Here is a 27,729-nt window from a genome sequence, read left to right on the forward strand (position 1 = left end):
CAGATGGTTAACTGCTCCAACTCTTTGACCCCAAAGTGTTTTGGTTTGGTTTTTAATTACAGTATATGTGCTTTCCTCTAACTGGATGACGCTGTATGATTGCAAGGCTTTTTAAGGTAGGAACTCACAAACATTTATTATGCCTGTTTTTCTTTTGGATTCATTTTGCTTGCGCTACTTTTTTTTTTTTTTTTTTTTTTTTAGGGGAAGGGAGGGATTGGGTTTAATACAACTCCATAATCTGTGAACAGTGGTGTGTTCACTGGCGGAGACTTCATAAATATTAAGGCACCAATTCATTCTATTTGCGTTGCTGCACAGGCCCCGGATATTTATTGTTTTATAGTAACTTATAGCCCGTCCGATCGCCAGACATCTGTTCTGGGTGGTTCACACTTTAACATCCACACAATATAAAACATACATTAATAAACATTAAAACAACTCAGTTAAAAGCTTGCCGGAACAAATAAACCTTAACCTATTTATGAAAAAAGTCCACAGTCCTGCAGTTGCTGGATTTCCACTGGGAGACTTATTCCACAGGGACGGGACAACCCAGGGAAAAAAACCAACCCTGTTCCTGGTCTCTTGTAATCTAGCTGCTTTAATTCCGGGAACAGCTAATAAACGTGCATCTTCTGACTGTAAGACTATCCCGGGAGGATACCAAACTAATAACGCCTTCAAATATACTTAAACAAGACTTTAAAAATAAGCATCAGCAGTTTAAATTAAATTCTCTGACAAATTGGGAGCCAGTGTAAGGAAACCAATACCAGGCTAACGTGTTCCCCGAGGGGAGTCCAAGTAAGTAGTGGGGCAACTCCATTAAGGACTTTAAATAGCAGTTTGGAAGTCCTATATATATAAGGCATTACAGTAATCTAATACTGAGAATACAAATGCTTGAATAATAGTTTGGAACTTAGCCTTCTCCAAAATAAACCTCAGGTGTCACAGTTTTCTAAGTCTAAAGTAATCTGATTTCACAACTGTCCGCAATTGGGTTTGCGGAGAAATATCGGCATTCACATTCACCCCCAAAGCCCTGGCCTGAGTTGAAAGAGGGAGAGATTGGCCATCCACAAGAACTTGACTTGGCAAAACCTCGCCATTCTTTCTTGCAATACCCAAGATCTCTGTTTTTTAAATATTCAACAGGAGACTATTGGCGCTCATCCAATCCTTAATGTTCTTAAGGTCGTTCCTAACATAGGAGAGAGTATCCTTCAGAAAAGTTTCTCAAGATATAATCCCATACTGAAACTAATAAAGTTTCAGTACCTTGCCCTTGATGAAAGCCACACTGACTATCATGTAGTCAACCATCATGAAGTCACACTGACCATCATGTAGTAAGTCAACCAATTGTTTTAACACTGTCTTCCCTAATAACCTTACCTAATGAGGGGAGCACCGAGACTGGACGATCACTAGATGGCTCGCCCCACACTAAATGGGGCAAACAATCCCCTTCTTAAACTGGGCTGGCATTACTCCTTCCTCAAGGGCTCCTCTAATCAAATCTGTAATTACTTTAAGCACTTCATTCCCAAAGCTCTTTAAGGCCCACAATGGGCAGCACATCCAAGGGACAAAAAGAGGATGTCAGCAAAGACAAACCTTAGACCAGCTCCATAGAAGGTGGTCTAAAGTTCAAAGAATTCCACAAAATGTTATTATTTAAGGTACTGGTTGAACAGTTGGTTGTATTTTGGCCTGATCTCCCACCAATTTATCCCTACAATAAGAAGCAAAACTATTACAATTTATTACAGTTGAACTATCTAAAACCTCAGTTTGCTTTGTCAGATGAGAAACCAAATCAAACAGAGCCTGAGGTCGATTCAATGAGGATGGGAGCTGATTTCTATAATATTGTTTCCATGCCTCCTCAAATGCACTCTCATATTGGTGTTTCATCAGTAAGAATTCCTGCCTCAAATCTGCCCCTTATCCTTTCGCCATCTCCTCTCAGAGTGTTGCATTTTACATTTTTTAATTACTAATGCCACTGTATATCAAGGCACACACTTACACAGCAAAAGTAGGGGTATCTCTTTAAATGGAGCTAATCTAATACTACCTTTAAGGTAGACCCCAAAAGAATCGGCTAAGGTGATGGCCATACTGAAATCACACCGTCCCCTCTCCTTTTCCCATTCTTGTCTAAATAGATCAGCATTAATCTCTCCTCTAGAACTATGATTAATCCCCTTACCTAGTCTAATACAGGACTTTTCTCAGCCTTCAAAAGTAAAAGACATTAGAAAATAGACCACAAGACCTCCTCTAATCACAAACCCCTAACCAATCCATGTCCATCCCCTTCCGATGAAACCATTAAAAGGTCACGAATATGGCCAGCTTGATGAGTCAGTTGACTTACTAATTGGGAGAGACCAATAGCCTGATTTCCCTAGCCGACCTATCTGAACTATTATCTACTTTAACATTACAATCACCTAAGACTAAAATTTAGTCTCCTGGTCAAAATAAAATCTAACACCTTCTCAACGGAGGTTCCCCCATTTCCTAGGGGTCTGTAAACCAACCCAATAGCCCAAGATCTCAATGTAATGTATTCATAAGCAGGTAACTTTTGTTACCTGCTTATGAATACATTATGAATACATTCTCGAACATCTAAGCATTCCTTAAAAATAAGCCTAACTCCACTCTCTCTGTGACTTTCTCTCTAGCATGTGCAAAATATTTATATCCTAGGGGACAGGCTTGATTCAACAGCATATTATCAATCTGTGAATACCATGTTTCAGTTAAGAGCAGTAAACCTGGGCATTGATCCAATAAAATAGTAAAAATTAAATACATTTTTGATCGAATTGAACAAGCATTTATATAAAGTATACTTAGCGATTGTGTCGGAATATCCAATTACTTCAAATTACACTTTCTGGCCAAACCAAACCATGTCTGTTCACTTGATTGGCTGGAAGCAATTCAAAGAGCTACCAAAATGGTGCAAGGCCTGCAACATAAACTCTACATAGAAAGGCAAAATATGTACCTGGGGGGGGGGGGGGGGTTCATGGGGAGAGGTAGGGTAAAGAAATGGGGAGCCTGGATTTTGGTTAAAGTATGGAAATTAAAATGCACGGAACCACGATAACCAGAGCTTGAGTAGGATAGACCAGGAAAACTGGGCAGGCCAAATGGTTCTTATGTGCTGACTTCTGTTATGGTCATTGGCTGCAGACAGCATGGTGTCCCCTAAATAATCTTCACAATAATGTCATGAGCCTTGGTAATGGGGTCACTGCTCACAAGTTTCAAACCCATTCTCGTTCAGCCATTTTGGAATGTGCAAAGGCGGCACCAGCATATGCCGTGCGCTTTTCTGTGTCCTGATTGCAGCAACGAGATGCTTCCGAGGCGATTTCCCACAGGTAATCCTAAAGGAAGACATTTTCTGCAACGTCTAAATGAGCTGGGAAACAGAACCCTTTTGTCTTGTAGTTCCATACGCTAAAGAATCCAAGTTTTAGTTGTAACAATATTTACTGGAGTCTGTTTTAATCTAAATTTGTTTTACTGCGCACTATAAATTCAGCTACTCTGTAGTATTCTCTACTTTGCCACGTTGAGTGCCCGGTATGGTGCCTTTCAAATGGGCTCCAGAGAACGCTTAATATTTGTAATGCTGGCGTTTCGCATTCTCCTGTTCCTCTGCCAAATGCAAACGTTTTTGGTTCGCATTTCCTCTAACTTTGAATTTATTTTTTTTTGTAACGATTAAGGAACTGCAAGTACAACAGAACATAAAGCGCACCTCGTAGGCACTGTGGGCCTGCAAACACTTCTTGCCCTGTTAACCAGGGCCATTCCTCCCTCCATTAATTCTGTGTCGGTTTCTGCTCTGCTTCTTTTCCTTCAAAGCAGTCTGATTGTGTGAAGTCTTGCATTTTGGTGACAACAGTAAAGTGTGCTCTTAAGATTAGCAGCATTTCATCTGGAATATCAATCCTCTCTCTTGATAGTTCAGATTAGGTCATTTCAGTTTTACTTTTCCCTTACGTATTTTGTGCACTTTTCTGCTGAAAAGAACATTTATTTATTTATTATATTCGATTTGTATTCCACTTTTCAGCACTTCAAAGCAGATTACACTCAGGTACTGTAGGAATTTCCCTATCCCCAGAGGACTTACAATCTAATGAGGTAATTCACCAAGCATTTTCCCCATAGACACAGAATGGGAGAAAAGCCTTAGAAAATGACCCCCCTTAAGTTTGTACCTGTGTACAACCCTCCCTCCCCCATTCCTTTATTTGGTTTGTTAAAATTCATTTTACGTAAGATAGCAAATGACCGCAGATAAAGACCGGAATGGAAGTATTCTGATAGAAGTCACAAATGGGACAAACCTCAATGGGGCCTTTGTAATGTCAGTGCTCTATGTTACCTTAACCAATAACAGCTTGCAGGAGAAAGGGGCCTTTCAGAAGTGCAACGCACCGAGTCTGTCTGCATAGGGAAAGCAAACTGCATTCCATTCCTTGGGAAGTGAGGCATTACAACAGCAGGCAGAGATTTGGAATCGACAAGGCAGCAAGTCATTTCAAATCATTGGGGCCGATTCATTAAAGCTTTTTTTTTTTCCCCAGAGACGCAGAATGGAAGAGCCTTAGTAAATCAGGCCCAGTTGTGAAACATCATTCATGAGTAGTTGTTGAAAGCTGTGGAGCCTATTGTTCAATGAACCCAAGTACAATAAATCAAAGCATCTTGTGTAAGGTGAAGTAGATATAAATAAAAAACAAAACAAAAAAAACCCGCTTTCAATAAGTCAATAGGATTGGGCCCCACATCACATTATCCCTACCAGATTAAAAAAAAACCAACTTTCATTATATTGTACAAAGTAATGTTTGCCAAGTTGAAGATGTAAACAAGCTTTAGCTTGCCGGAGGATGTGGTGAAAGCTGTTAGTGTAGCTGAGTTTAAAAAAGGTTTAGAGAAGTTCCTGGAAGAAAAATCCATAAACCATTATTAAGGTGGACATGGGGAAATCCACTGCTTATCCCTGGGATAAGCAGCATGGAATCTGTTGACCTTTTGGGATCCTGCGAGGTATTTGTGATCTGGATTGACCACTGTTGGAAACAGGATACTGGGCTTGATGGACCCTTGGTCTGACTCAATATGGCAAATCTTATGTTTTTATGTAGACTTTTTTTTATTGGACTAACAGTCCATCTGTGACTAGATTTGAAGAGCTATATTCTCTTCTTCAGGTCTGTGATGGCGGGAGCCTAGATTTCAAAACTAGTTGCAAATGTATTGAATTACTCTAAAATAAGGTATAACCTCCAACTTACCTGACCCTTATTTCTACTTATTTATATTACAACAATTATGAATGTCCCTGTTGTAGGCTGCTGGCTTCTAACTGTCAGGGATTGATTTAAATTCTTAAACTTGATTTGGATGTAGCCTGTCTCAACAATTTAGGACTAGCATAAAGTATATTTGATTCTTACATTATGAAACATGAATAACAAATTGGAAACTAATTATTCCTAGCTGATGTTTTTAGAATAGGACCTGCTTTCTTTGTGTTTTGTGCATGTTGAAGTATCACATTTAAAGTTTTTATTTAACAAAAAAAACCAAATCTTAAAAAAATTCTTGTTTTACTCATCTTCAGTTTTCTGGAATTTAGAGAACAACATGGTAAATTATTTTCAGCATTGACTTTTAGCTTGTCATGCTCTTTCAGTCTTTTACCAAGGAGCTCTTGCTACTTCCGATGAGACAAACTTCGTATTTATGAAAAAAACATAACAGAACCTGAAAGTCCAAATAGTCTGGTTTTCTGGTAACGACTCTCCAATGAAAATGCAAAAACTCTTACAAAGCTGACCTAAGATCAAGCTAAGGGCCTGATTCATCAAGGCATTTCCCCCTTAGACACAGAACTGGAGAAATGCCTTAGGGAATCAGGCCCTAAGAAAAGCCTGTGTGTTCTCTCTTTAATTTATGATTGTATTTATTTATTTATAACAGGAGTCTTATATGCCATAGCTTCCACGATAACAAATCAGTTCAGTTTGGGTTGGTTTAGCGATTAAATCACTAAACCAGATGGGACTTACTTATCTAACAGGTCTTATGGGTCGTTATCAACTGACAAGACCTTTGGAGGGCTTTTCAAACAGGCTTTACTGGCAATTCCACCTCTAGAAATCCGGACAGAAAGGTTTTACACAATATGCATCATTATTGGGAATATGATGCCTCTACATTTGCACCTTGAAATGATTTACCTTACCTTTAGGAAAAGAATTAAAACTTGGATATTTAAGCAGATGTTTGGTAAGGCCGTCAGCCCTTAGTTTGCTGTATAAAAAGTTTACCTGCACTTTTAGGAGCACATGAAACACAGTTTTACATGCATAAATGGGATTTTTGAATATTATCCTGGGACTGCATGCATAAATGTATAGGTGGAAGCAATTTTGCACATACATCCATATCTAGCTGAAAAGAGACATACCCAGAGGCAGAGCTGGGGGCAGAGAAATCATGCACACGCACACTTTTGACTTTCAAAAGCATTCGTGTAAATGCATGTGTACACATCAACTTCTGCTCCACAAGGGCTTTTATAAAAATGACCCTCTAAGTTAGATATTGCTGTTTTAGGATCATGTGTATTTCTGTTTATTATTACATGCCATGTATTACGCTTTTGATTTTTTTTTTTCTCTGTAATCCACTTTTTGCTAAAATGTGGAAAGGCAGAAAATAAAGTATGATTAAATAAGGATTAATGCAGCTTTTTACATTAATGAAAACTGTGTTCAGTTGCAATGAACAGACCATCATACTTTTGCATTTTAATCCACTCGTTTAAATTTTAAACACAAACATCTGCATGAATGGGTTAACAACGTTGGTATTATAAGCCATTTAAGTAAATAGACCCTTTTGTTCTGACCTGATGACAGGTCAAGAAACACATTTAGTGCAATAAAAAACATATCACCTTTATTCTTTTTTGTTGACCTTTATTTTCATGCATTCAATTGAACTAACATGGCAAGCAAACTAGTACAGAGAACAACAAATAAGACTTCAACAGACAGATGGTATCACCTCAGAAGGATTGTTGACAGAGAACTTACTAGTTTGGGGGAAGATGTACTCATTTTTTTAAAACCTTTTACACTGCTTCCCTAGCATGCTGTCACATAAGAAAATAAGTGCTTTACAGAGTCAGACCCATGGTCTATGGAGCCCAACATCCTGAGTTCAACAGTGGCCAATCTGGGTTGCTTGGAAGCAGCACTCAGTCGATCCTAATGTGGAGATTCAACCCATGTTCTTCCTTCTCAGCTCTCAGGTTGCTTTCCTCAAGCCGACCTGGCTAATACTTGCTAATGGAACTGTCCTCCAGAAACTTTTCCAGACATTTGTTAAACTCTGTAATATTACTGGTCTTCAGCAGATCCTTTGTAAACCAATTCCACAGTTTGTGTAATAAAAACAAAAAAAAAAACAACCCAACACCTTTCCTAAATCTGTGAAACTAATAGGAAGCAGATTAGAACAGACTTTTCCCTAGTCCTGTTTGAAAGGGTAAATTGTTCTAGAATTACTTGTTCCTTGCTACTGCTGATTTCATAAGAACTTCCTCTCAGTCCTCTATTCTACAAGCTGAATAGCCTTAACCCATTTTCTTCCTTCCACACCTTATTCTGGTTGCCTTTCCCGGTTCCTTTTTCTAGTATCTTTCTTGGGGAGGGTGTGTGTGTTTGTGACCAGAACTGCACACAAAACTCAAAGGATGGTTGTACCTTGGCTGTATTACAGAGACATTATGACATGCCTTCTTGTAACATACTAACGTCAAATTCTTATTTTCAAAAAGAACCAAAGGGGGGATAGCGCAACCTAAGGTTCACTCAAATTAGGGAGAAGTGAGAATGATTTTAAGTTAAAAAAAAAAAATACCATACTCTCTTTGGAATGCTGGTGTGCACCTGATTTAATAAATGCTATGCCTGGCTGGCTAAACTAGGTAGCCTATGGCCTAGCACCTACAATTACTGCAAGTACTCTCCTCTGTATATTTAAATTTAAAGTACGTGCATTAAAGAGATAAGCAGCCAAAAGTAAGCACCTGCTTAATACTAATAATCACCATTTACTCCAGCCCTCAAGATTCTCCAACGTTTAGACCTCCATCTGAATATACAACTCCACCCATGGAAGTATGTTAGGGTTGGAATAGTTTCACTGGACAAAAATGGGTAGGATTTAACTCATTTATTTAAAAGTTTTTTTATATTCCGCTTACATCTGTGCTTTTTAAAAATATACTTGCTACCATCTGGTGAACTTTCATCGGAGTAGATTTGTCCCACTAACCTACTTGCCTGTCATACCACGTGGGCTGGACACCAGTGGACACTGGCCTTCTTCCAGCTCACGCGGCTGCTGGATCCTTATAGGCGTGCTAGCGTGCTGGCCCCAACAGACAGATAGCACTTGCCAGGACCTAAGTATATATACACAACCAAAGGGCACTGGGTTTGCCTAGGATGAGCAGTTGGCCGACAGACCACACAATAATCATTTGTCACTTTAAATATTATGAGAAAAATGTAAACTCAAACCATGTGGTTGTATCTTTATTGCCACATACAGGGGCATACATTTAGTGGCCTGGGTCACTGTAATGTCTTTGGTTCTCTTCCTTTTAAGAAAACAATTTAAAAAGTTTAGATGCAATTTTATCAGCCTTAATGTCAAACATGGTTCAACTCTAAAAGCATAAGCTATGCTAATTTCTGTAATATGCAGCAGTTATGAACAAGAAAAAACAGGAAATATATCTTTTCAATTTATTGAGAACATCACATACAAGGCCATAGCTTTTCATTGAAAAACACCAGATTTTCTGCCTCATGCCTACATGTAGTCTTCTTAAATTGATCCTGAAGTCAAACATTAAAGCTTCTCTTTCATTAACATCGTGTGCTAGCATCCTGCTTGAAGGTTAGCAAGCAACATGGAATGATTAATATTCAAAAATACCAGTAGTAAATTTCACCCACCCATGCTTAGAAGGCACGTTGACCCCAGCTGGTGGATTCTGGTGGCTCTGGCATCAGCAGAGACCCATGCTCTCTCGCACGACACCTTCACAGCCCACAGAACCCCGAGCCACATTAAAAACAGAGCAATATGCCTAACACGTGTGTAGCACGCTACACCCAGCCCCCACCATTCCTGCCTGAATCCAGGCAGGTTTACAGCGAGAGACCAGTTGGAGCCCCCGACTCCAGGCCCCTGTCCTTCTGGGACACTGCAGCAGCAATGGGCTTGGACCTCCACCTACAGGCCGACGGTAGCAGAACGGCAGAAAGACAAAAAGGATGTGGCATTCGAAGCTTCGTCCATCTCAGTGGTCACGGCAGGAATGTGGGAGAAGGGGCGATGGGAAGATGAAGGAGATAGGGGCAGAAACAAGCAAAAAAAAAAAAAAAAAAAAAGGTGGAAGGGCAGCCACAGTATCAACAAGACTAGAGAACCAACGGTGCTGGTTTACCACTTAAAGCATCTTGATTTGTTACGCTGCAGACACTGCCACCAACACGTTACCATAACCAACTGCGGTCCTCATTTCTTATCAGCACAGACACACCCCCATTTACAGCTCTCCCAGATCCAAGCACCCAACTGGAATCCCCAAAACATAATCAAACACACAACATAATCCCACTGTAACAATCAGCACCCACAAGGCTGGAGGTAGAAATTAGCATACAGGCATGATGAACAGCAGGACTACGCCCGTTGGATTGATTTTCAGATAAATGCTTTCATCAATTCCAAAAGATCCCAGGAAAGCTTTCCCAAATACATCAAAGATTTTATAGCCCTTTTTGCAGTCAACAATGTTTACCGCTGCTAAATTAGTCTTGAAGGGCGTGGGCATTCCACTGGTGCTTTTGCTCAAAACCGCCACAGCATATTGTCCATGTACCAGGGCCCTCTTCCACACCTCCAGGGAGTGGCTCTAGGAAGGGGAAGGAAAGAATATTAATCATCTCTACAGCACCATCCAGACATTGGTTTCCAGGTTCTGATGGCTTAGAGGGGACCTGACACGAGATTTATCTACAGATGCTGGTCCTAGGCTGAAATAGCATCTGAAGAAGGAACCAGGATGCTCTCACTTTCCACAACATCTTTGGATAATTCTTATGTGATCAATTGTAAACAAGTTGTTAACAGGCACCAGTGAAAGATCCGCATTACAGACCCGGCCTGGTGTTTCCCTCAAGTTACGGTAGCCCTAGGTTGTAATTAGGTGGCAGTGCCTGTCTATACCCTCTCTCCCCCCCCCCTCTATTGCCACTTTGCTTCCCAGAGCCCAGTCCTTCCTCTTTTCCCAAAGTATTTGCTTTTCTGCTGTGCTGAAATTCATGAATTTGTGGACAAATACTGGAAAGGATCAGATTACCATACATCTGTACTGTGCAGATCCTTAATTATTCTGTAGGTGGTGGGTCAGACACACTGAAAGTGAGTTTCTCTTCTCACTCCCACACTTATGAGGCATCCTACTCTGCACAGCTCCGTGGGAACAGAGCACCGAGATACCTGGTGAAGCCTGGGAGCTTGCTTCCCCCATACCATCTGGGCATCAGGCAGGACTTGCGAATCAGACTTCACTCCAGCTGCCTAATCCCCCCAATCTCCTTCTGGTATCCCCTCGTCGATGCTCTCTCTCTTCCTCTAGCCTACTCCTCCCTTCTCCCTCTGCTCTCTAGCTTTGCTCTGGGCGGAGTCAGAATGGAACGGGGGATGCAGTGGGATAGCTTTGTGTGTTCTCTCCCTAACGCCCACATACTGCCCCCCCGTAACTTACTTCAAACTATGCTGCGTTTTGTCCCTGAGCTAAATCTTTACCAGCTCTCCCCTAAGCCTTTTTTTTGGTAGCCAACCTGTAAACTCTCTCAAGCACAAAGCTTATCTACAGGAGAAACGTTAAAAAGGGACGTGGTCACAATAGACTGCGCACTTCTTTCCCTCTCCCCCAAAGAGGAGTTTCATGGCCTTGGGTAACTTATTAAATGTTGGGGAAGGCGATTCATAAGAACTGTGAAATGAAATATTTGGGCAACCTAATGAGTCCGATAGGTTTAATTAAAAAATGCTCTAGAAAATATGATCTCTGCTCCAAAAGGGTTACACAGAATTGAAATTTAAAGACACAACATTCATCCAAGTCAATGAGAAAGAATGACCAGCGTATCTATGTAAAGATGGGACGGGCAGACGCAGTGATAGTCAGGCACGGGGCTCATGGCAACATGCAGAAGAAAATCAATAGAGAGGACAGGCGACAATAGTATCTCCCATTAGTATGCGAGACGTTTTTACGGCACAAGCTTCTAGGACTCTTAATGACCCTTCCACCGGCACGGACCTGAGAAAGGGAGCCAAGCTTATCACAAATGGATTAGGTTACTGGAATAAAAAAAAAACCAAAACACAAAAAACTCTTTTTTATTTTTTTTTGGCCCAGATCTTTCCTCCTGCTCAATAGGGCTTCCAGCTTGCCTGAAACCTCTCTGGAGCTTCTGTGCCCTGAGCCTTCATTTGCAATTAAGCCAGGAGAGGTTTCCCCTATTTTCACATCCCCTTTCCAGCCATCACAGTGGGCAGAGGCCACAAACTGCAGCTTCTCCCAGAACCTGGCTAACATGGACATTATTAAGTTTGACCAACTGCCACCATTGAGCGATGGCTCAGATTCTCTTCCCCACAAAGGGGTTTGTGATTGCTGCCTTTGCAGCATCCCCGGCTGACCCAGAAACAGAAGCCAGGGGCGGGAACTGAACCCTGTGTGCTGCATTGCCACTGGGCCTCCAATCGTTAAAGTATGCAAGTGGAAGAATGCAGCAAACAAACTGAAGTGCTTTATTCCACATTACACAGAAAACCAAGCCCCCAAAGGCCATCTTAAAAAAACCAAAACAAAACAAAAAACCAAAACCACACATTTAACTCACACAGCATTCTGCAGCGTGAAAGAATCACAGCAACGGCCCTGGTAAGCTCCTGATGAGCTTTCCCACTCTACAGCAAAGTGATGTCCAGGTGACCAATTTTCTTGACAGCCCTTCACTGGCCGAGTCCACTATCCCTGCCCTGACTTTAGGGGAAGCCAGCTGGGTAAAGAGCCTGTGCACAGGCTGACCCGAGGCGCTGCGCAAACCCTACTGGATTTGTGTAAAAGTCTGACTCCCTGTGCAGTGCGCAGAGAAAAAGAATACAGCTGTGCACAGTTGTTCGCTACAGAAGAAGCAGCCCACATAACGCCTCACTGAACGAGGTAAGCCCAGATTCTGTAATAATATAGCAGAAGAGGCTAATGACAGGGTGACAGACATGGCTACTTCTCAGTGCAGGTTAGACAATATGCAATTCAGTGCTATCTTACAGGGCATGGATTGAGCAAACCTGCACGCATATATAATTACCGAGGCTCCTCCTCCGCAGCAGAAGAGCTGCTTCTCACTCCAGCATCTATTCGGTCAGACTTGGACTCGTCTCAAAAGGAACGTGACCAAATATTCCTGGGTCAGTCCGAAAAGCAAAATACCGCAGGCTGGAGATCTCCACATATTTGGCTCTTTTACAGGTCTTAGGAATTTTGCTAAAAATGAGAATCTTTGGGGTTTTAGGGGAAGGGGGGGGTGGAATCTCTGAGGCCCACTTCAGAGCTAAATATGAGAGCACAAATAGTGCTCTAAGGGGGTAACCTTCAAGAGGCTTAAGTTTAAACCCCTGTTACTTTGGCGTTAAGCGGGTGAACCACCGCGCATAGCAGCCAAAGAGGACCTGCGAATTTCACTACATAGAAACTTCGCAAAAGCAAAATAAATAAGGAATTTGAGGGATGCATTTAGGTTGGAGGAGAAATCTACACGCATAGAATGAATTAAAAACAAAAACCCACAGGCATGAGTTTCACCCCATGTTCAGTTCATCTGCAGAACTTACCTGCACGGACTTTTAAACCCCTGTAACATTTGCTGGATTTTCAAATAAAATGCTGCCCAGGTGGTTTCTTTTTGGACATTAACTACAGAGTATGCATGCACTTTGCGGTTAGGTGGCCGGCTGCTTATTGCAACAGGCCGGCATGCGTTGCTCATGTCTGCAGAGTCCATTGCACAAGGCATTTCTGCGTAAGGCTCAGTGGATGGTTGGGGAAGCAGGTACACCTAAGGGATACACAGTATTTTCCCCGAAGTACACATTTGTTGGAAAATTGTATTTGCTTGTATGTGTGCCATCAAATGAGGAGGCGGCTCAAAATGTTAGCAAAGCCACTGAGTGGACGGCATAACCTGAGAACCTGGAATGGGGGTGGAGGAGCCACGTGCTTTATGTACCTGCATATAAAACATATGCTTTGTGATTAAACTTAGACTTGCCTATGCGTGAAACTGATTCATAAAGGACGTAATCTAAAGAGAACTGGAAAGATACCGCAATGAGGTTTATTTGCCATCGCTCTACTGCTATTGTTCGACTGAATTTACAAGAGCTACTTGTACCACAGGCACTACTCTCCCTGGCAGAGAGATTCCTTATCGCTGTTCTGAATGTTTGATTTAGCGGCTGAGGCCATCACTGGTTTTACAGAGGATGAGGCCTCCTGCTTCTGCGCAGCACTATTTAAAGAAAAGCTTGGAGACCAAGTTAAACCCGAGGTGCAGCAGAAAAACTGAGCAGGACTTGCCCGAGCCTCCTGAAGATTCCGGAGTGTTCCGGCTACCTTGCCGGAAATAAGCAGGACCTGTTTATTTACGGGGCTGATCAACAGGGGGGGGGGGGGGGGGGGATGCTGCTGCACTCTTAGCTATGGGGGCCTTCGCCATTCCTGCAGCAGTAACAGGGAAGGGAGATTTTACACTGCAAGACACACAAGTGCTTTTTTTTTTCTATTTTTCCATGTTGGTGAGGGCAGCAAGTAGATGTTGAAGGAGTGTGTGTTCTTTTGCTGGAGAGGTGGTGAGATTGGACAAAAACAGGGGGGGGGGGGGGGGAAAGAGAGGGAATGGAGAAGATGTTAAAGGAGCGAGAGTCTGTATGTATGTGTTTTGGCTGGGGACATGATGGAACTGAAAGCAGATGAAAGGGAGATTTGAAGTCCCTCAGATAAGCCACACGAGGAATGAACAGGCAGAGAATTTAGGAGACAGAGCGCCGAGAGCTGGTTGTACAGCAAGCAGGTGTTTTGAGGATTTTGAAAAAACACAGAGGAGGTGAATGTTTGGCGAGCTGAATACCTGCATAATCCGTTTGCCCTGCATCCCGAGGGGGTCCTGGTTGATGTAAATGAGTAGGCGGTTTTGCAGGATGTCCCTGGCTTCCTCCGAGATTGTCCTCAGGTCATTGGACATGAAGAACGGGGCCGCCAACACTGCCCAGATGGCTAGCTGCGACTTTGATTGCTCATAACTCAACCCAAAGTCTCCGGTGATCAGCTGAAACATAGCAGAGATGTCACAGAGTGAATACTGGCACTGACATCAGCACCAGCTGAAATACCAGTCCTGGGTTTATCTAACACCTTAGGCCCAACCCATTCTTAGCCCAGAAAAAAAAAAGCTTACTTTTTCCATAAAAGACCCACTTCAGGTTGGTGGATGGGATGAAATATGTACTGTTATTTATTTAAAAGTGCTTGTAGTCTGCAACTTCCAAATATAAAAAAGTTTGTCCAGGGCGGATTATGTAAATATATACACAAAACAATTATCATCCATAAAATATTATATAAAACCAACCTATCCTATCACATCTCACACATCACATGCCTCCCGGAAGATAGATGTTTTTATACCCCACCCAAATCCTTTTATATCCTGCAGTTACTGTTCCAAGATGGGGAAATACCCTCCACAGGGGCACAGTACTGTACATTGCCAAAAAGGTGCTAGGCCCAGCTGTCAAGTGACGCAGAGTCCCTTCCAAGTCCTTGGCTGCCAGAGAGCGGAGATTCATTCACCCGAGGAAGGGATGAGGAGTCCATATTTAGACCGGTTTGCCTGGCTAAGTTCAGAATTCAGCTGGACAAATTGTAGGTTTTAAATATCCCACTGCTTTGACCTCCTCTGACTTACCCAGCATTTAGCCGGTTAAAATAGTTTAGACAGATAAGATGGATGTGTTCCAGGGAAAGGATTAAGTTAGCCGGATAACTTATCTGACTAACTCTGGTCATCTTGCAGAGGTGTCCTAAAGTTAGCCAGATAAAGTTATCCAGCCAACTAGGACTATCTAGCTACAGGCAAAAAGAGAGCCTGTTTAGCAGTGCTCTGCTGAACCTCTGACACAATTTATCTGGCTACCTTTAGCCTGATCCAAGAAAACAAAGAGGTAGGCGATCTATGATAGCCGTAAGGATAAACACAAACAATAGATGCCTGATCTTTTTCCAAATGTTTATTAAGCAGAGACGTGTTCAAAAATCGCCCGACTCAGGCCGGGTTTCGCGGTTCAAAAACCGCTGCCTCAGGGGCTTCAACACTCCACAGTTATGAAAAAATCTCAGTAGTGTATTTCTCATCCGATGTACAGTCAATTACTGTCAGCAATGCTTCTGCAAACAGCACTTCACTCCTGGTCTCTGCTGCAGAGACCAGGAGTGAAGTGCTGTGGAGTGTTGAAGCCCCTGAGGCAGCGGTTTTTGAACCGCGAAACTCGGCCTGAGTCGGGCGATTTTTGAACACGTCTCTGCTTAATAAACATCTGGAAAAAGATCAGGCATCTATTGTTTGTGTTTATCCTTACCTTTAGCCTGATACATTGTGCATTTGCCGCGCTGCTGAACATCGCCTCCAAGCGTTGGCTCCCGCAGAGTTAGTGATCATCCAGTAGGAGGCCAGATGTTTGGGCAACATCCATGCCAATATTGGCAGCTGTTATAATCACACAGCTTTGTGGTTAGTCATGAGAAGGGAGGGGTGATGTGAACTAGATTCCTGTATGCTCATCTACCCAAAACGAAAGAGCGTAAAGGAGGAAAAAAAAAAGGACTCAACTATCTTAGACAAGGAGAAATAAGTGGTCCTGCTCCATGGCCGGCAGCTTGGAAATATCATCGGTAGCATGGACTGCTAGAACTGGGCAGAGTAGGCCAGACGGCTTTTGTTTCTGCCATTATATTAACACAGTGAATGATGGTCCATCTGGTCTTCCCAGCAAGCCTCCTGTTAAGGGTACCAGCAACCTGCTGCTCCGTGCAAGCTACCCTATCTCCTATGTTATTCTGACACAGGAGATGGACAAGAACCTTACAAATTCTTGTGGCGGTGGAGATTATTACTAGAGTAGGTGATAAGTCGTGTGATGGGCCTGGGCAGAACCAAGTATGGGTCTTGTCTGAACCAAAAAGTTGAAGATGACAAAATCTGAAATGGCCTACTATTGGGGGTGATGGAGGCCAGCACTTTTAACAAATTTTAGGGCACACTTTGGACAGGTATGGACAGCAGTCAAAAATACAAGATATGGGGAGGGTGGGGATTTATCTGCTCATCTACCCAAAGTGTAAGACCCTCAACTAGACAGACTGGATGAGCCTGTCTGATCTTTACCGACCAGCAACTGCTACGTTCTAGTACCTGCACACCTGGCAACAAAGAGTACTGGCACTTCCTGCTGAATAATAAAAGCACGATATTAAGTTGGAGGAACTACTACAGAAAAGCAATATTTTCTGCTTTTCTGCAAACCTTTGGGGCTCCTCAAGAATTAAACGACTGCTGCAGGGCAGGCGTTAATTTTTGAGAATAAAAATGTGCACATTTTTTTTTTTTTGCATTGGGGGTAACAGCTAATAGCCTCATCAACATGAGCGCTTGTTTGGATGCGCTAATCCCATTATTGCACGAGGTGTTTCGAACGTGCGTCCGAGCGCCGGTAAAGTCGTGCGCTCCGCCAGGCGCGCCGTATTGCATCGGCCTGTTATTCCTTCCCCAAAAGTGCCCTGCCACACCGATCCCGAGCCCTGTGCTGCCCCACAGTGTCTTCTTAATGGCTCAGGGAGCTGCACAAGAAGAAAACCACAGTTATAGTAAAGTCTCCCTTTCCATGAGAAGTTATTTCCTCTGTCAGCAGGTGCATAGCGCTATCTGACATATAGGGTTGGCTGGGCCAAAGTCCATCTTTAAGGTAACGGACAGGCACTGAAAAGGTATCCATGCTACCATCTGAAGGGCATATTCTGAAGACTAAAAGGTATCAGCAATATATTTTTTTTAAAACCTGAGACAGGCTTTGGACCTGAGGCGAACAAAAGGAGGCTGACAGGCCATCTGCGTTTGCAGCACGACACTATCTACTTGGGGATTGTAGCTCTTGCTGCATTACCATGTCGGGGTCATTCCACTGTCCGGGGCCCGCAGCAGGCTGCAGAGCATCCTGGTTATCTCCAAACCAGTCAATAATAGTCAGGACGTCTTCCCAGGAATCCTGGATATCATCGTAGTTTCTCCAGAGGTTGCAAATATCACCAAGCAGGGTATAGTTTACCTAAGAAGAAAAATAGGAAGATTTAAATCTAAAATACAAGATGATAACAGGACTCTTCCTGCCATAGAACAATCATGAAGACTGGTACCAAAATCAGAAAAAAAAAAGGTGAACACCTCCTGGGAAATCTGCCACCTTGTTTGTTCAGTTCTTTTTTTCAGATTTTGGACACGTGTGCAGGATGGAAATCTTTACCGGTGTACAAAAGCATATACGTAATGTGTGTGCAGTGCTTGTGAAAGATGCCAACAAGTGACGGCTCTGAAAAATAAAGCCTTCCAGGGCAGGTACAGAATCTAAAAAAAAATAAATTATTTATTTTAAAACTTTTCTATACCGTCGTTTAGTGATGCACCATCACAACGGTTTACATTTAGGCACAAAATAGATTTGGTTTGCTTTCTAAGTTATCCATGGGGTGCCAATATTTTACGGTTACATAGTTCATAATATATTCTAAATGAGAAGTGTGTTTGAGATACTGTGGTAATCATATGTGATAACTGTTTTAATTTAAAATTTAATTATGATTAAAACAAAAAAGTAACATTCTGCTTTTTATAGGTGGCTTTCAGCTGTAGGAATTTGTTGTTATTCTGAATCGGTTCTTATAAAAAAATAAATAAAAAAAAAAATTCCCCAGGTACTACAATTGTAACCTATCAGATCTCGTTCCTGCTTACGTGCAGGAAAGCAGAAGCATTATTTAAAGATTTGCAGAGGAAAGTCGCCCTGAAGCAGCACCTGCGAAACGTTGGCATTGTCGGTGTCACAGACATTGTATTGACAGAGTTGCTGTAATCCCGTGGAAAAAAGAGAGAAGAAAAGTACCAGGATGTACCAAGATAAGTAAAACGCTATGAAGTTTAATTCATACAATAGTTAATTCTGCCGGGCAAATTTCTGCTTAAAGATAATGTGAATTTAAACAGAATTGAGAGAAATGAAAAGAAGATAAATGGACTTTTACTAAAAATAAAAAAATAAAAAAAAGGTTTTTTAGACCCATATCTGCAACAACTGGTTTGAATTCAATATATTATGTTTTCAACCAGTGCTGAGGTCTTTTCCTCTCCAACAACAAATTAGAATAAAAATAAGAGTAAATGGCAAAGTAAATTAAAAGAAAATTAAAACTGAATATATAGCAAAAGTTACCCACTACCTAGTTTTTCTATGATAGCCAAATTTGTGAGTCAACTCTCATAAAATAGTTCTTATTAATTGGGTACAGATTAGCTAGAAAATGCACGTTATAGGTATACACACACACACATATTTTGTTTATTTATTTATTTTAAGAAGTGCCATGAAAAACAAAATTGCCCCTTATCAGACCACTGCATGTGCTGCCACAATTCAAGATTTAGTGTTGGGGCTGCGGGAGGGAGAAGAGAAAGAATGGTGTGGGTGGAACATTTGCAGACTGTCACCTGGTGCTTTATCATTTTCACATAACCCGTGCTTAAACCTTCTGCGACTTACTCTGAGTCCTAAACCACCTTGTATCCAAGGCAAGACAACTGTGGAAAGCGAGCAGGAACAGTTTACACCTTCGTAATGTGAAGCACCAAAGACTTGTTTATATGCTAAATTTCTAATATAGTGATGTAACCCACTTGGAGTGAATGTCATGTGCAAATTGGCAGGCTATAAATCCAAGTAATAAATAAAATAAAACTCTACCTTTGGTGGGAGCCCTCCTTCGTAGGCTGGCCAGCTGCAGGAGTATGCAATAGGTCTCCCAGTGGCATTCAAAGCAGCACTCATCTTAGGGTAACCTGAGAGTTCATTGCAGTGTGAAACAAACAGAATATATTACTAAATTATGAACCCACACTTGCTGAGCAGACTGGATGGACCATTTGGTCTTTATCTGCCATCATCGCTTTGTTACTACATTACATGGAGTTTTCCTTCTCTCTAGCGGGCCGATACAGTAAAAAAACGCGGGAGAGCGGGCGAGCACCCGCTCTCCCAGCGCGCGCACAGGACACTCTCCTGTGCGCGCAATACAGTAAAAAAGTTTATTTAAATTAGGCCGAGCGGTAAAAAGAGGTGCTAGGGACTCTAGCGTGTCCCTAGAGCCTCTTTTCGGACAGGAGCGGCGGCTGTCAGCGGGTTTGACAGCCGATGCTCAATTTTGCCAGTGTCGGTTCTCGAGCCCACTGACAGCCACGGGTTCGGAAACCGGACGCCAGCAAAATTGAACCTCTGGTTTTCAACCCGTGAGCCTATTTCACATTTTTTTTTTTTACTTTTTTTAAACTTTCGGGACCTCCGACTTAATATTGCCATGATATTAAGTCGGAGGGTGCACAGAAAAGCAGTTTTTACTGCTTTTCTGTGCACTTTCCCTTTGGGTAGGCGCTAATTTCTGAAAGTAAAATGGGCGGCTTGGCTGCACATTTACTTACTGAATCACATGCGAATACTTAATAGGGCCATCAACATGCATTTGCATGTTGCGGGCGCTATTAGGTTCGGGGGGGGGGGGGGGGGGGGGGTTGGACGCACTATTACCCCTTACTGAATAAGGGGTAAAGCTAGCACGTCGAAAACACGCGTCCAAATGCCGGCTAACAGTGCGCTCCGTTGGAGCACACTGTACTGTATCGGCCCGTAGGGTTGCTGAGATTACAGGGTGCTTGACTACAGACCTGGTTTATGAATACTTGATTTCAGCTACATCTAGTGGTAAGAAGGGAGAACTACAACTCCAGGGTAAGTTCCATTGCTTGAGCTTCCTTTGGGTTCAGCAGAGCTATACTGGGGCCTATGTGCAAAGATGAGGGGATAGGGGAGGAGTCATGGTTAAATAATCAATACTCCTTGTGTTGCACGCCTGCCATTTTTTTTTCTTGAAGTCTTCCTGGCCTCATTCTTGATTTTGGCAACAGCATCATTGCTTAAACTCCGTGCTTGCTATATCACTAATATAGAAAATCACTTTTCTGTTTTTGTAGGTTAACATATCTGTATGTCAGAATAGGACAACTCTCTGCAGCAGTGCCCCAGTGCGGATTCAAGTCCTTGGATGCTGGCTTGTGTTTTATACAAGTTTACTAAGCGAACAAAGGCATTAAAGTATCTGGAAGGCCTGCACTGCGCCCTTGTTGAAGAGGAAGGTCTATGTAATAAGCCTCCTCTAGCTATGACTGGGGAGAATTCCAGGCAAAAGGTATCCAAGCTTCGCAAGCTTGATATCGCCTCCAGGTCCCCGTGTGACAGAGCTGTGCCATAGGCAGTGCCCTTCCCTCACACCGGATGAGCCAGGTGCTCCTGCTACAATTGGTCCCCACTCCCTTATCCTTTGCTCCCCCAAAGTAAGCAGGCAAACTGCACACATGGCTGCACCCAGCTACTGCCCAGGCCCAAGGAGGAGGTTTAGTGTCTGAGGGGAAAAAAAAGTCAACATCTTGATAAAAGTGATGACAGGTTACAGAAAAAAAAATGGCAAGGACAAACTGCAGCCAAAAGTTAGAACAGCAGAGGTCCAGCGCTGAAAAAGGAATCTAACCTATGGCTTTCTCAGATGAGTTGGAGTAGCAGCCATCGAATTTCAGCATGTCCACTTCCCAGTTTGCAAACGTTTTGGCATCAATGTCTATGGTGTCCAGTGTGGTTCCCGGATAGCCAGCGCAAGTTAAGTTCCCCATGTCACTATAGATTCCTAACTTCAGCCCTCTGGAATGCACCTGATGGCAAAAAAAAAAAAAAAAAGTAAGTGGTTAATACTAGCTGCTTTAAAACGGCACGTCAACTTAGCCAACCCAACATGCCAGCTAGGCTAAACTCCCCACGGACTCTTAGCACATATACAGCGCTATACACCCCTCACAACAGCAGAGCGGGTTTTAATGAAGAGCTATTTTTGCTTTCCATCAGGGGCACCGTAACCAAAGCAAAGAAAACACTTTGCCTCCACCCCACTGATATTCCACCACCCTGCTGAGCCAACCAGAGGGCTGCGAGCTGAATCTCTCCAACAGGCTTAATGGGCCATGGAGGACGTGGGAGAGGGCAGGTAGGACTTTCATTGTATCGTTTTCTTCTTCTTCTGGGGCACACAGCTTTCTGCTTCTGCATGTGACATCCATGTGGGGCAGCATGTCAACCTGACCAACGTTTGAGCTGATTACAACCAAGAAATCATTTCTTCATACTATATTGTGTGCGCATATATTAGTGTGCATATACATATAACGATAAGCATAACAATCGAACAGGATTATCTGTCTGCAGCATGACAAAAGCACTTAGGGTTACTGTTATTTTATCTGTGTTCACTATAGTGCCTCTCAAAGCAATACAATTAACAGGACAAGAGGCATCAGAAAATGCAAGCTCAAGCAGGATCAGATAGACAAGATAATTCTGAGACACTGCAAGAATCTCTGTGGGACTGCCCTGGAAATAATTCCTGTGCTATGACTAAGAAAATCTGAAGATTTCTAAAGCATGTTAAAAAGGATGAGCTATGTCTCGGAAAGGCCTAGACTGTATCTTAAAGCTCAGTACACGGTATCCATTCACTACTGTCAGATCTTGTGTGCCTTGGTTGTTGACCAGACAGGATCGTGAGCATTCATGGATTTTCCCCAACCTTCATAGCTGCCAAAGTACTGAATGAGTGAAATCTAGGATCTGCCTTGGGAACACAAACTCTGAACAAACAAAATTTCATTAAAACGATCCAGTCCACTGAATACCAAAACAGAATGTAAAAAAAAAAAAAAAAAAAAGTCAGAATCCTGAAAGCGGAAAGCATGCCAGACATTCTCTGAAGGGGTTTTATTTGATATTAAAATTGCAGTCTCACAGATGGATCTCAGAGACCCTCACTGTATCTTTAACAAACTTATTTCCTATAATGCAGAACAGAAACAGCTAGGTTTAGTTGGAGATCATGCTTGAAGACAGCTCTCTGGGACGGAGTTCATGGATGCATTTCACCACATCTACCTCACTCTCTTTAGGATCCGAGTAGGAACCAGTTTCTTCAGTGTGGACTATGTCTACATGACAGCTGTTATTTAGTAAATGTCAAAAGTGCCACCGCTCAGGGGAAACAGTTACTCACATAGTCAGCGAGGGCTTTAATGCCACTTGGAAACCTGTCGGGATCTGCCTGGAGTCGGCCCTGCAAGTCTCTCTCCTTCATGGCCCAGCAGTCATCAATGTTAATGTATTTATAACCAAGGTCTCGCCAGCCATCTTCAGCCAACCTGTCCGCCATGATTTTGAACAAATGCTCACTGGAAATTTAGAAAAAAAAAACAAACAAAAAAAACACACCTTACTTCTCCAAACCAGGCCTAAAAATAGTCCCAATCTTCCCTCCGATGACGAGAAGCATGACAGAAGAAATATGCCAAGAGTATGAAGAATCAGATCAATGGGCAAGACCTTCAGCTTTTAATTGCACTGGTCTCATTTAAGGCGGCAGCAACTTGTTCATAGTAAAGTTTTCACTTTTTTTTTCATAGGTGTAAGAGAAAAGAGCTACAGGAACTACTTTCAGTAAAGCAAATGTAAGTAAATCAAAGCTCACATTCAATTCACTGGAAGCCGGGGGGGGGAAAATAAATAAGTAAGTAAGTAAATAAATAGGTTACAGATTCTTGGCTCCCCTCCCGTTCTATTAGAAAATGATTCTTTTTTTACCTGATGCAGTTCTCTGGATCATGCTTGCAGTCAATGTTGCATCTATAGCGCTCCCAAGCTAACCAGCCCATTGGGGGAGTCCTCATCAGACCATTATCCAGGGCACAGCAGGACCCAATGAGCACCCAGAGGACAGTGACCAAAGGCAGGGACATCACAAACAAAGTCTGCACCGAACATGTGAAAATAGAATTATGGCAGCGGCTATTACTTATTTAAAATCAATGCCAAAACGCTGACCTTACACAGATTTAAAATACTTAGCAGGCAGACCAAGACGCATCAGAGTATAATACATTAAAATGTGTCCCATTCATAGAAAAAGCACAACACAGGGGGACTGATTTATTACTAACTCAGTAGTGGCACTGCAAAGCATGGGTGCCAGTCCCGTGGGCGAGTGCTCCCAATATCAGACAGGTATCTGCTCTGCCACCCACATCACCTCTTCACTCTCTCCTGGCCTCTCAGCAGCTCTACGTCTGCGAAACTGAACACGCGGCATAAAGAGGATATGTCTATGGGCGCGCAAAAATTTACTTCTGTATTTTATAACTTGTGCATATAGGATATACGCAGGATATAAAGTACATGCAAATATGCACTTAAAACATGCATGCGCATGTAAAAACAATGCACACCAGACAATTCCGAGTTATCTAGATAAGTAGGCAGCACTTATTCAGATAAGTTCCAGCTTTGCCAGTTAAGTCTTAAAATGCCACTTATCTGGCTGTCAGATAGCCGGATAAGTCTAAAAAGTACTACTTGCCTGAACAAATGCTGCTACGTAGCCAGATAAATCATAATTTAGACAGATAAGTGTGCAAATGATATAACCAACATAATTTTTATTTTAAATTTTTAAGTGATATGCAAGTTGATTTTACACAAGTAAATTAGACACCTTTATTCCCCGCAAGTCGGGAGATTTTCTAACTCACACGTGGCAATGAAATTACCAGTTTCACCAATTAGTCCACACATTTGCCCAGTCCAACTGCAAGTCATCGAGACCCTCCTGGCTGTTCAGCCTGAGGCCCCCACCCAGTCAGTATTTCCCTTTTAAGAAGTTTACGATCACCTCACTCCAGATATTGAGCAGGAGTAAATATACATGCGGATATAAAATAGCAACTTACTTGGGTAGATGTTGGCTCCTCTCCCCCTTTTTTTTTTTTTTTTTTAAAAAACACAAGCATGTTTACTTGCAGCCCCTGGATTTACGTGTGTGCACGTTGAAGCACGTTCACACATCTGCTATTTTACACACTGCAACTGCTAAGTTTTATCTGCTCGACTTTTGAAAATTCACCTTTAAAGGTTAGGCTATGAAATTTCTCTCAGCCATTTCCTGCAAAGCTATGTTTGACGACTGATGACATGACGTACATCTTTCTTCTCCAGAAACCATAGTAGATTGGATGAATAAAGTACCTTTAGTAGCCAAAAAAAAAGGCAACTAAAATGTTAGGAATTATTTGAAAAAAGAATAGAAAACTGGGAATAAGATAACGGCTCTGTATCAGTCCACAGTGTGACTGCATCTCGAGCAGGGTGTGCAGGTCTAGTTGCTCCAGCTCAAGAGATATATAGCAGGATTCAAAAAAGGTGCAGAGGAGGGCACAAGAAAGATAAAGGACGGCATGCATGAAGAAAAGATGGACATCTACGGCTGATGGTCTATAAAAGCATGAGTGGGGTGGAACAGACTAGTACAGAACTCTTATTTACTCTTTCAGATAATACTAGGACTAGGGGACACTCCATGAAACTGGGGGCAGATTGGAAAAAAAGCACTTTTTTTTTTTTTTTAGTTTACTGCAAAGCTAAGCTGTGGAATTTGTTGCCAGAGAACCTGGTCAAGGCTAGTGGTATAGCTGGGGTTTAAAAAAGTTTCTCCGAGTACAGATCTATGAATGATTATTTAGCCAGGCAGACTGTCAGCTCTTACTTCTTGGCGTGAGTAACAAGGAATGGAATTTTCCCGTCTGAATCTACTGGACATTTCCAAGTCACCTAGACGGGACACTGCCGGAGACAGAATGCTCCGCTCCATGGAACATTGGTCTAACCCAGCATGGCACTTCTTATATCCTGTTGTGGAGGACTCAGATTCTGATTAATTATCATGTTAATGATCTATTAGAATGTTTGGGGGGGGGGGGTTGTCTTTTATGGTCTCTATCAATGTTTATTTATGCCATCTAGCAACGGAGCACAAAATCTTAATATGATTGTTATTTACTACTTTGGATCTTCTAAACTGTGAGTTGGACTTTAAACCTTCACAGATAAAAATTGGGGGGAGGGAGTTCCTTTATCTTCTCTGTTCTAAAAAGCAGGTTGTTATGTTTCATATTTCAAAAATGATGAGAAAATTACATAAAAACAAATCAGATCTGGACTACAATCTGATGAAAACATGGAGGAGATCTTTTATTTTACTTTAACAGAAGGTTTAATCCTCCTGCTTTAGCAATGGGCGTTTCAAATAGTTAATCCCTCTTTATTGTACAGGTTCTCCATCACAAAGCAGAAGAAACCATCCTCGGCTCACAACTGACCCTACACTTGGATTGGATGCAGTGGTGTACTTATTGGGGTGGTCCGCCCCAGGTGACAATAGGGGAACATAGGCATTGCCGCTAGCAGGAAGGTCCCACGGCAACACGGAGAAGTGACGTGCTGGCGGAGTCCTGTGGAAGATGCCAGCAGCAGATGACAAGGCCCTGCAGTGCAGCCAGCGTTTCCCAGGAGCCGGCAGCATATGTACCAGAGCATGCCCGTGAGCATGCATATACGAATGAGAGGGTGCCTGTGTATGTGTGTATATGAAAGAGTGAGTGTATAAAAGTGTGTGTGTGTACGCACCTGTGTGCGTGCAGGGGTGGTGGTGAGAAAGAGGAGGCATGTGTGTGCACACATGTTAGACAGGAATCTGAGTGAGAGATACAGAGCAAGTGGGTAGGTGAGAGAGAGATAGATGGAAGAAACGAGTGTGTCTGTCTCACATAGGCACACTCAAGCACCCTCTGATTCTCACTAAGCATGTGCGTGTCTGAGACAGAGGGAGCATATTTTATTTGTGTCTATGTGTACCTCCAGTTCTTGACAATCTCTGGGTGACAGGTATGAAGAACGGGATTTTTAAAATTCTTATTAGTTTTAATTACTGGGTGTTATTTGAATTCTGCTGTTTTGAAATATTTTATTGAAGTTTCGGAAATTTGTAAAAGTTTGTACAGGAGCTTCTAATTATTGAATATTATTCTATTCATCAGCTGTTTTGAAATGCATATTTTTGAGTATGGTTTACTATTCTGATTTAGATTTCTTGATTGTATTGTTTTGAGGAAGTGATTTTCTACTTTTCCATTGTTGCAATGCATACAGAATCTGGCTTGGTGTGGTTTCCAGTTCAGTTTTTGTCTGGGTGTGTGTGTGTGTGTGTGCACACATGCATGCCCCCAGTCTACAACAATCTTAGGATGAAATATATGGAAAGCAGGAGATTTGTAAAATCGTTAGTTTAATTATTGGCTGTTACCTGATGTATCTGCTATTCTGAAATATTGCATTCATGTTTAGGAACTTGGGGGGGGGGGGGGGGTGAGGGGGGGTTGCCAAAGAAGTATCTGCCCGGATGCCAAATACATACTTTAGGTACGCCACTGACTAGATGTGAATCAAAAAGAAACCAAGAAGCATTTAGTTTCTCTTTTTTTTTGTAGCAGGTTTTTCTTTGCCAATGGTCATTACATCCCCGTGCACTCCCAATAGGGGTCTAATGGCAGTACATTCCATCCCCCCCCAACTTCAGCAATATTTAAACTCAGCCAAAACATCAAGAAGGAACAGTCCTCAACTCAATGCTGAAAACCTGTTTACTCCACTTGATCTTAGCCAAACATCTAGCAGCGCCAGCATGAAGTTACTGCAGGGATTTCCGGGGTTTACGGGTGCAGAGTCCATAAGACTCAAAGCACACTCTTTTCATTTGCGTTCTCAATTATGGTTTGCAAGGGAGGAGCACGCTCCAGGAGCCTTCTTTAGGACAGTGCAACCCTCAAATACCAGTTTCGCAGGTGATACAGTCCTAGCCAGCTTTCCTGCACCACACTACGCACCTTTCTCGTCTTCGGGAACTGCCGACGTCCAAAGATCTTGCTGCTTGCTATCTCCAGCTGAACAAAAGCAAATGCATCCTAAGGCTACTTAGCAAGTGAGTTCCTTGCTGGTCAGCTGACGCTGGTCTCGCCGTCACGTGCAATGAATATCATGAGTTCTCGGGTCTTCCGGGTAGACGGTTCCTACTCGCAGCGGAGGCTGCTCATGCGCTCATACACACTCACGCGACCGAAGCGAAAAACAACCTCTGACTTTCCCTTAACCCCCACCTCGCGCCGCTCTGCGGAACAGGTTCTCTTCCAGCCCCTGGGGCACTCTACCTGCAGGCAGGTCAGC

The 27,729-nt window shown here is 42.6% G+C and overlaps 1 protein-coding gene and 1 long non-coding RNA gene across 2 annotated transcripts; one reads left to right on the forward strand and one right to left on the reverse strand.

Moving 5' to 3' along the window:
* On the forward strand, positions 1 to 26,507 carry LOC115075952. Its single transcript, XR_003852654.1, has 4 exons — positions 1 to 116; positions 21,484 to 21,622; positions 23,085 to 23,129; positions 25,783 to 26,507. It is a non-coding gene; the product is annotated as an uncharacterized LOC115075952 (long non-coding RNA).
* Positions 8,863 to 27,729, reverse strand: LOC115075950 (alpha-N-acetylgalactosaminidase-like). The gene is made up of 8 exons (XM_029576934.1): positions 27,393 to 27,729; positions 23,263 to 23,429; positions 22,679 to 22,853; positions 21,116 to 21,293; positions 19,282 to 19,376; positions 17,434 to 17,595; positions 14,346 to 14,543; positions 8,863 to 10,054 (listed from the first exon to the last, which is right to left on the reverse strand). Exons 2-8 carry the CDS (start codon positions 23,415 to 23,417, stop codon positions 9,794 to 9,796), a joined length of 1,224 nt encoding a protein of 407 aa, XP_029432794.1. The 5' UTR covers positions 23,418 to 23,429; positions 27,393 to 27,729; the 3' UTR covers positions 8,863 to 9,793.

The sequence above is a fragment of the Rhinatrema bivittatum genome, chromosome 14, assembly GCF_901001135.1.
Source record: "Rhinatrema bivittatum chromosome 14, aRhiBiv1.1, whole genome shotgun sequence".
Taxonomy (NCBI): domain Eukaryota; kingdom Metazoa; phylum Chordata; class Amphibia; order Gymnophiona; family Rhinatrematidae; genus Rhinatrema; species Rhinatrema bivittatum.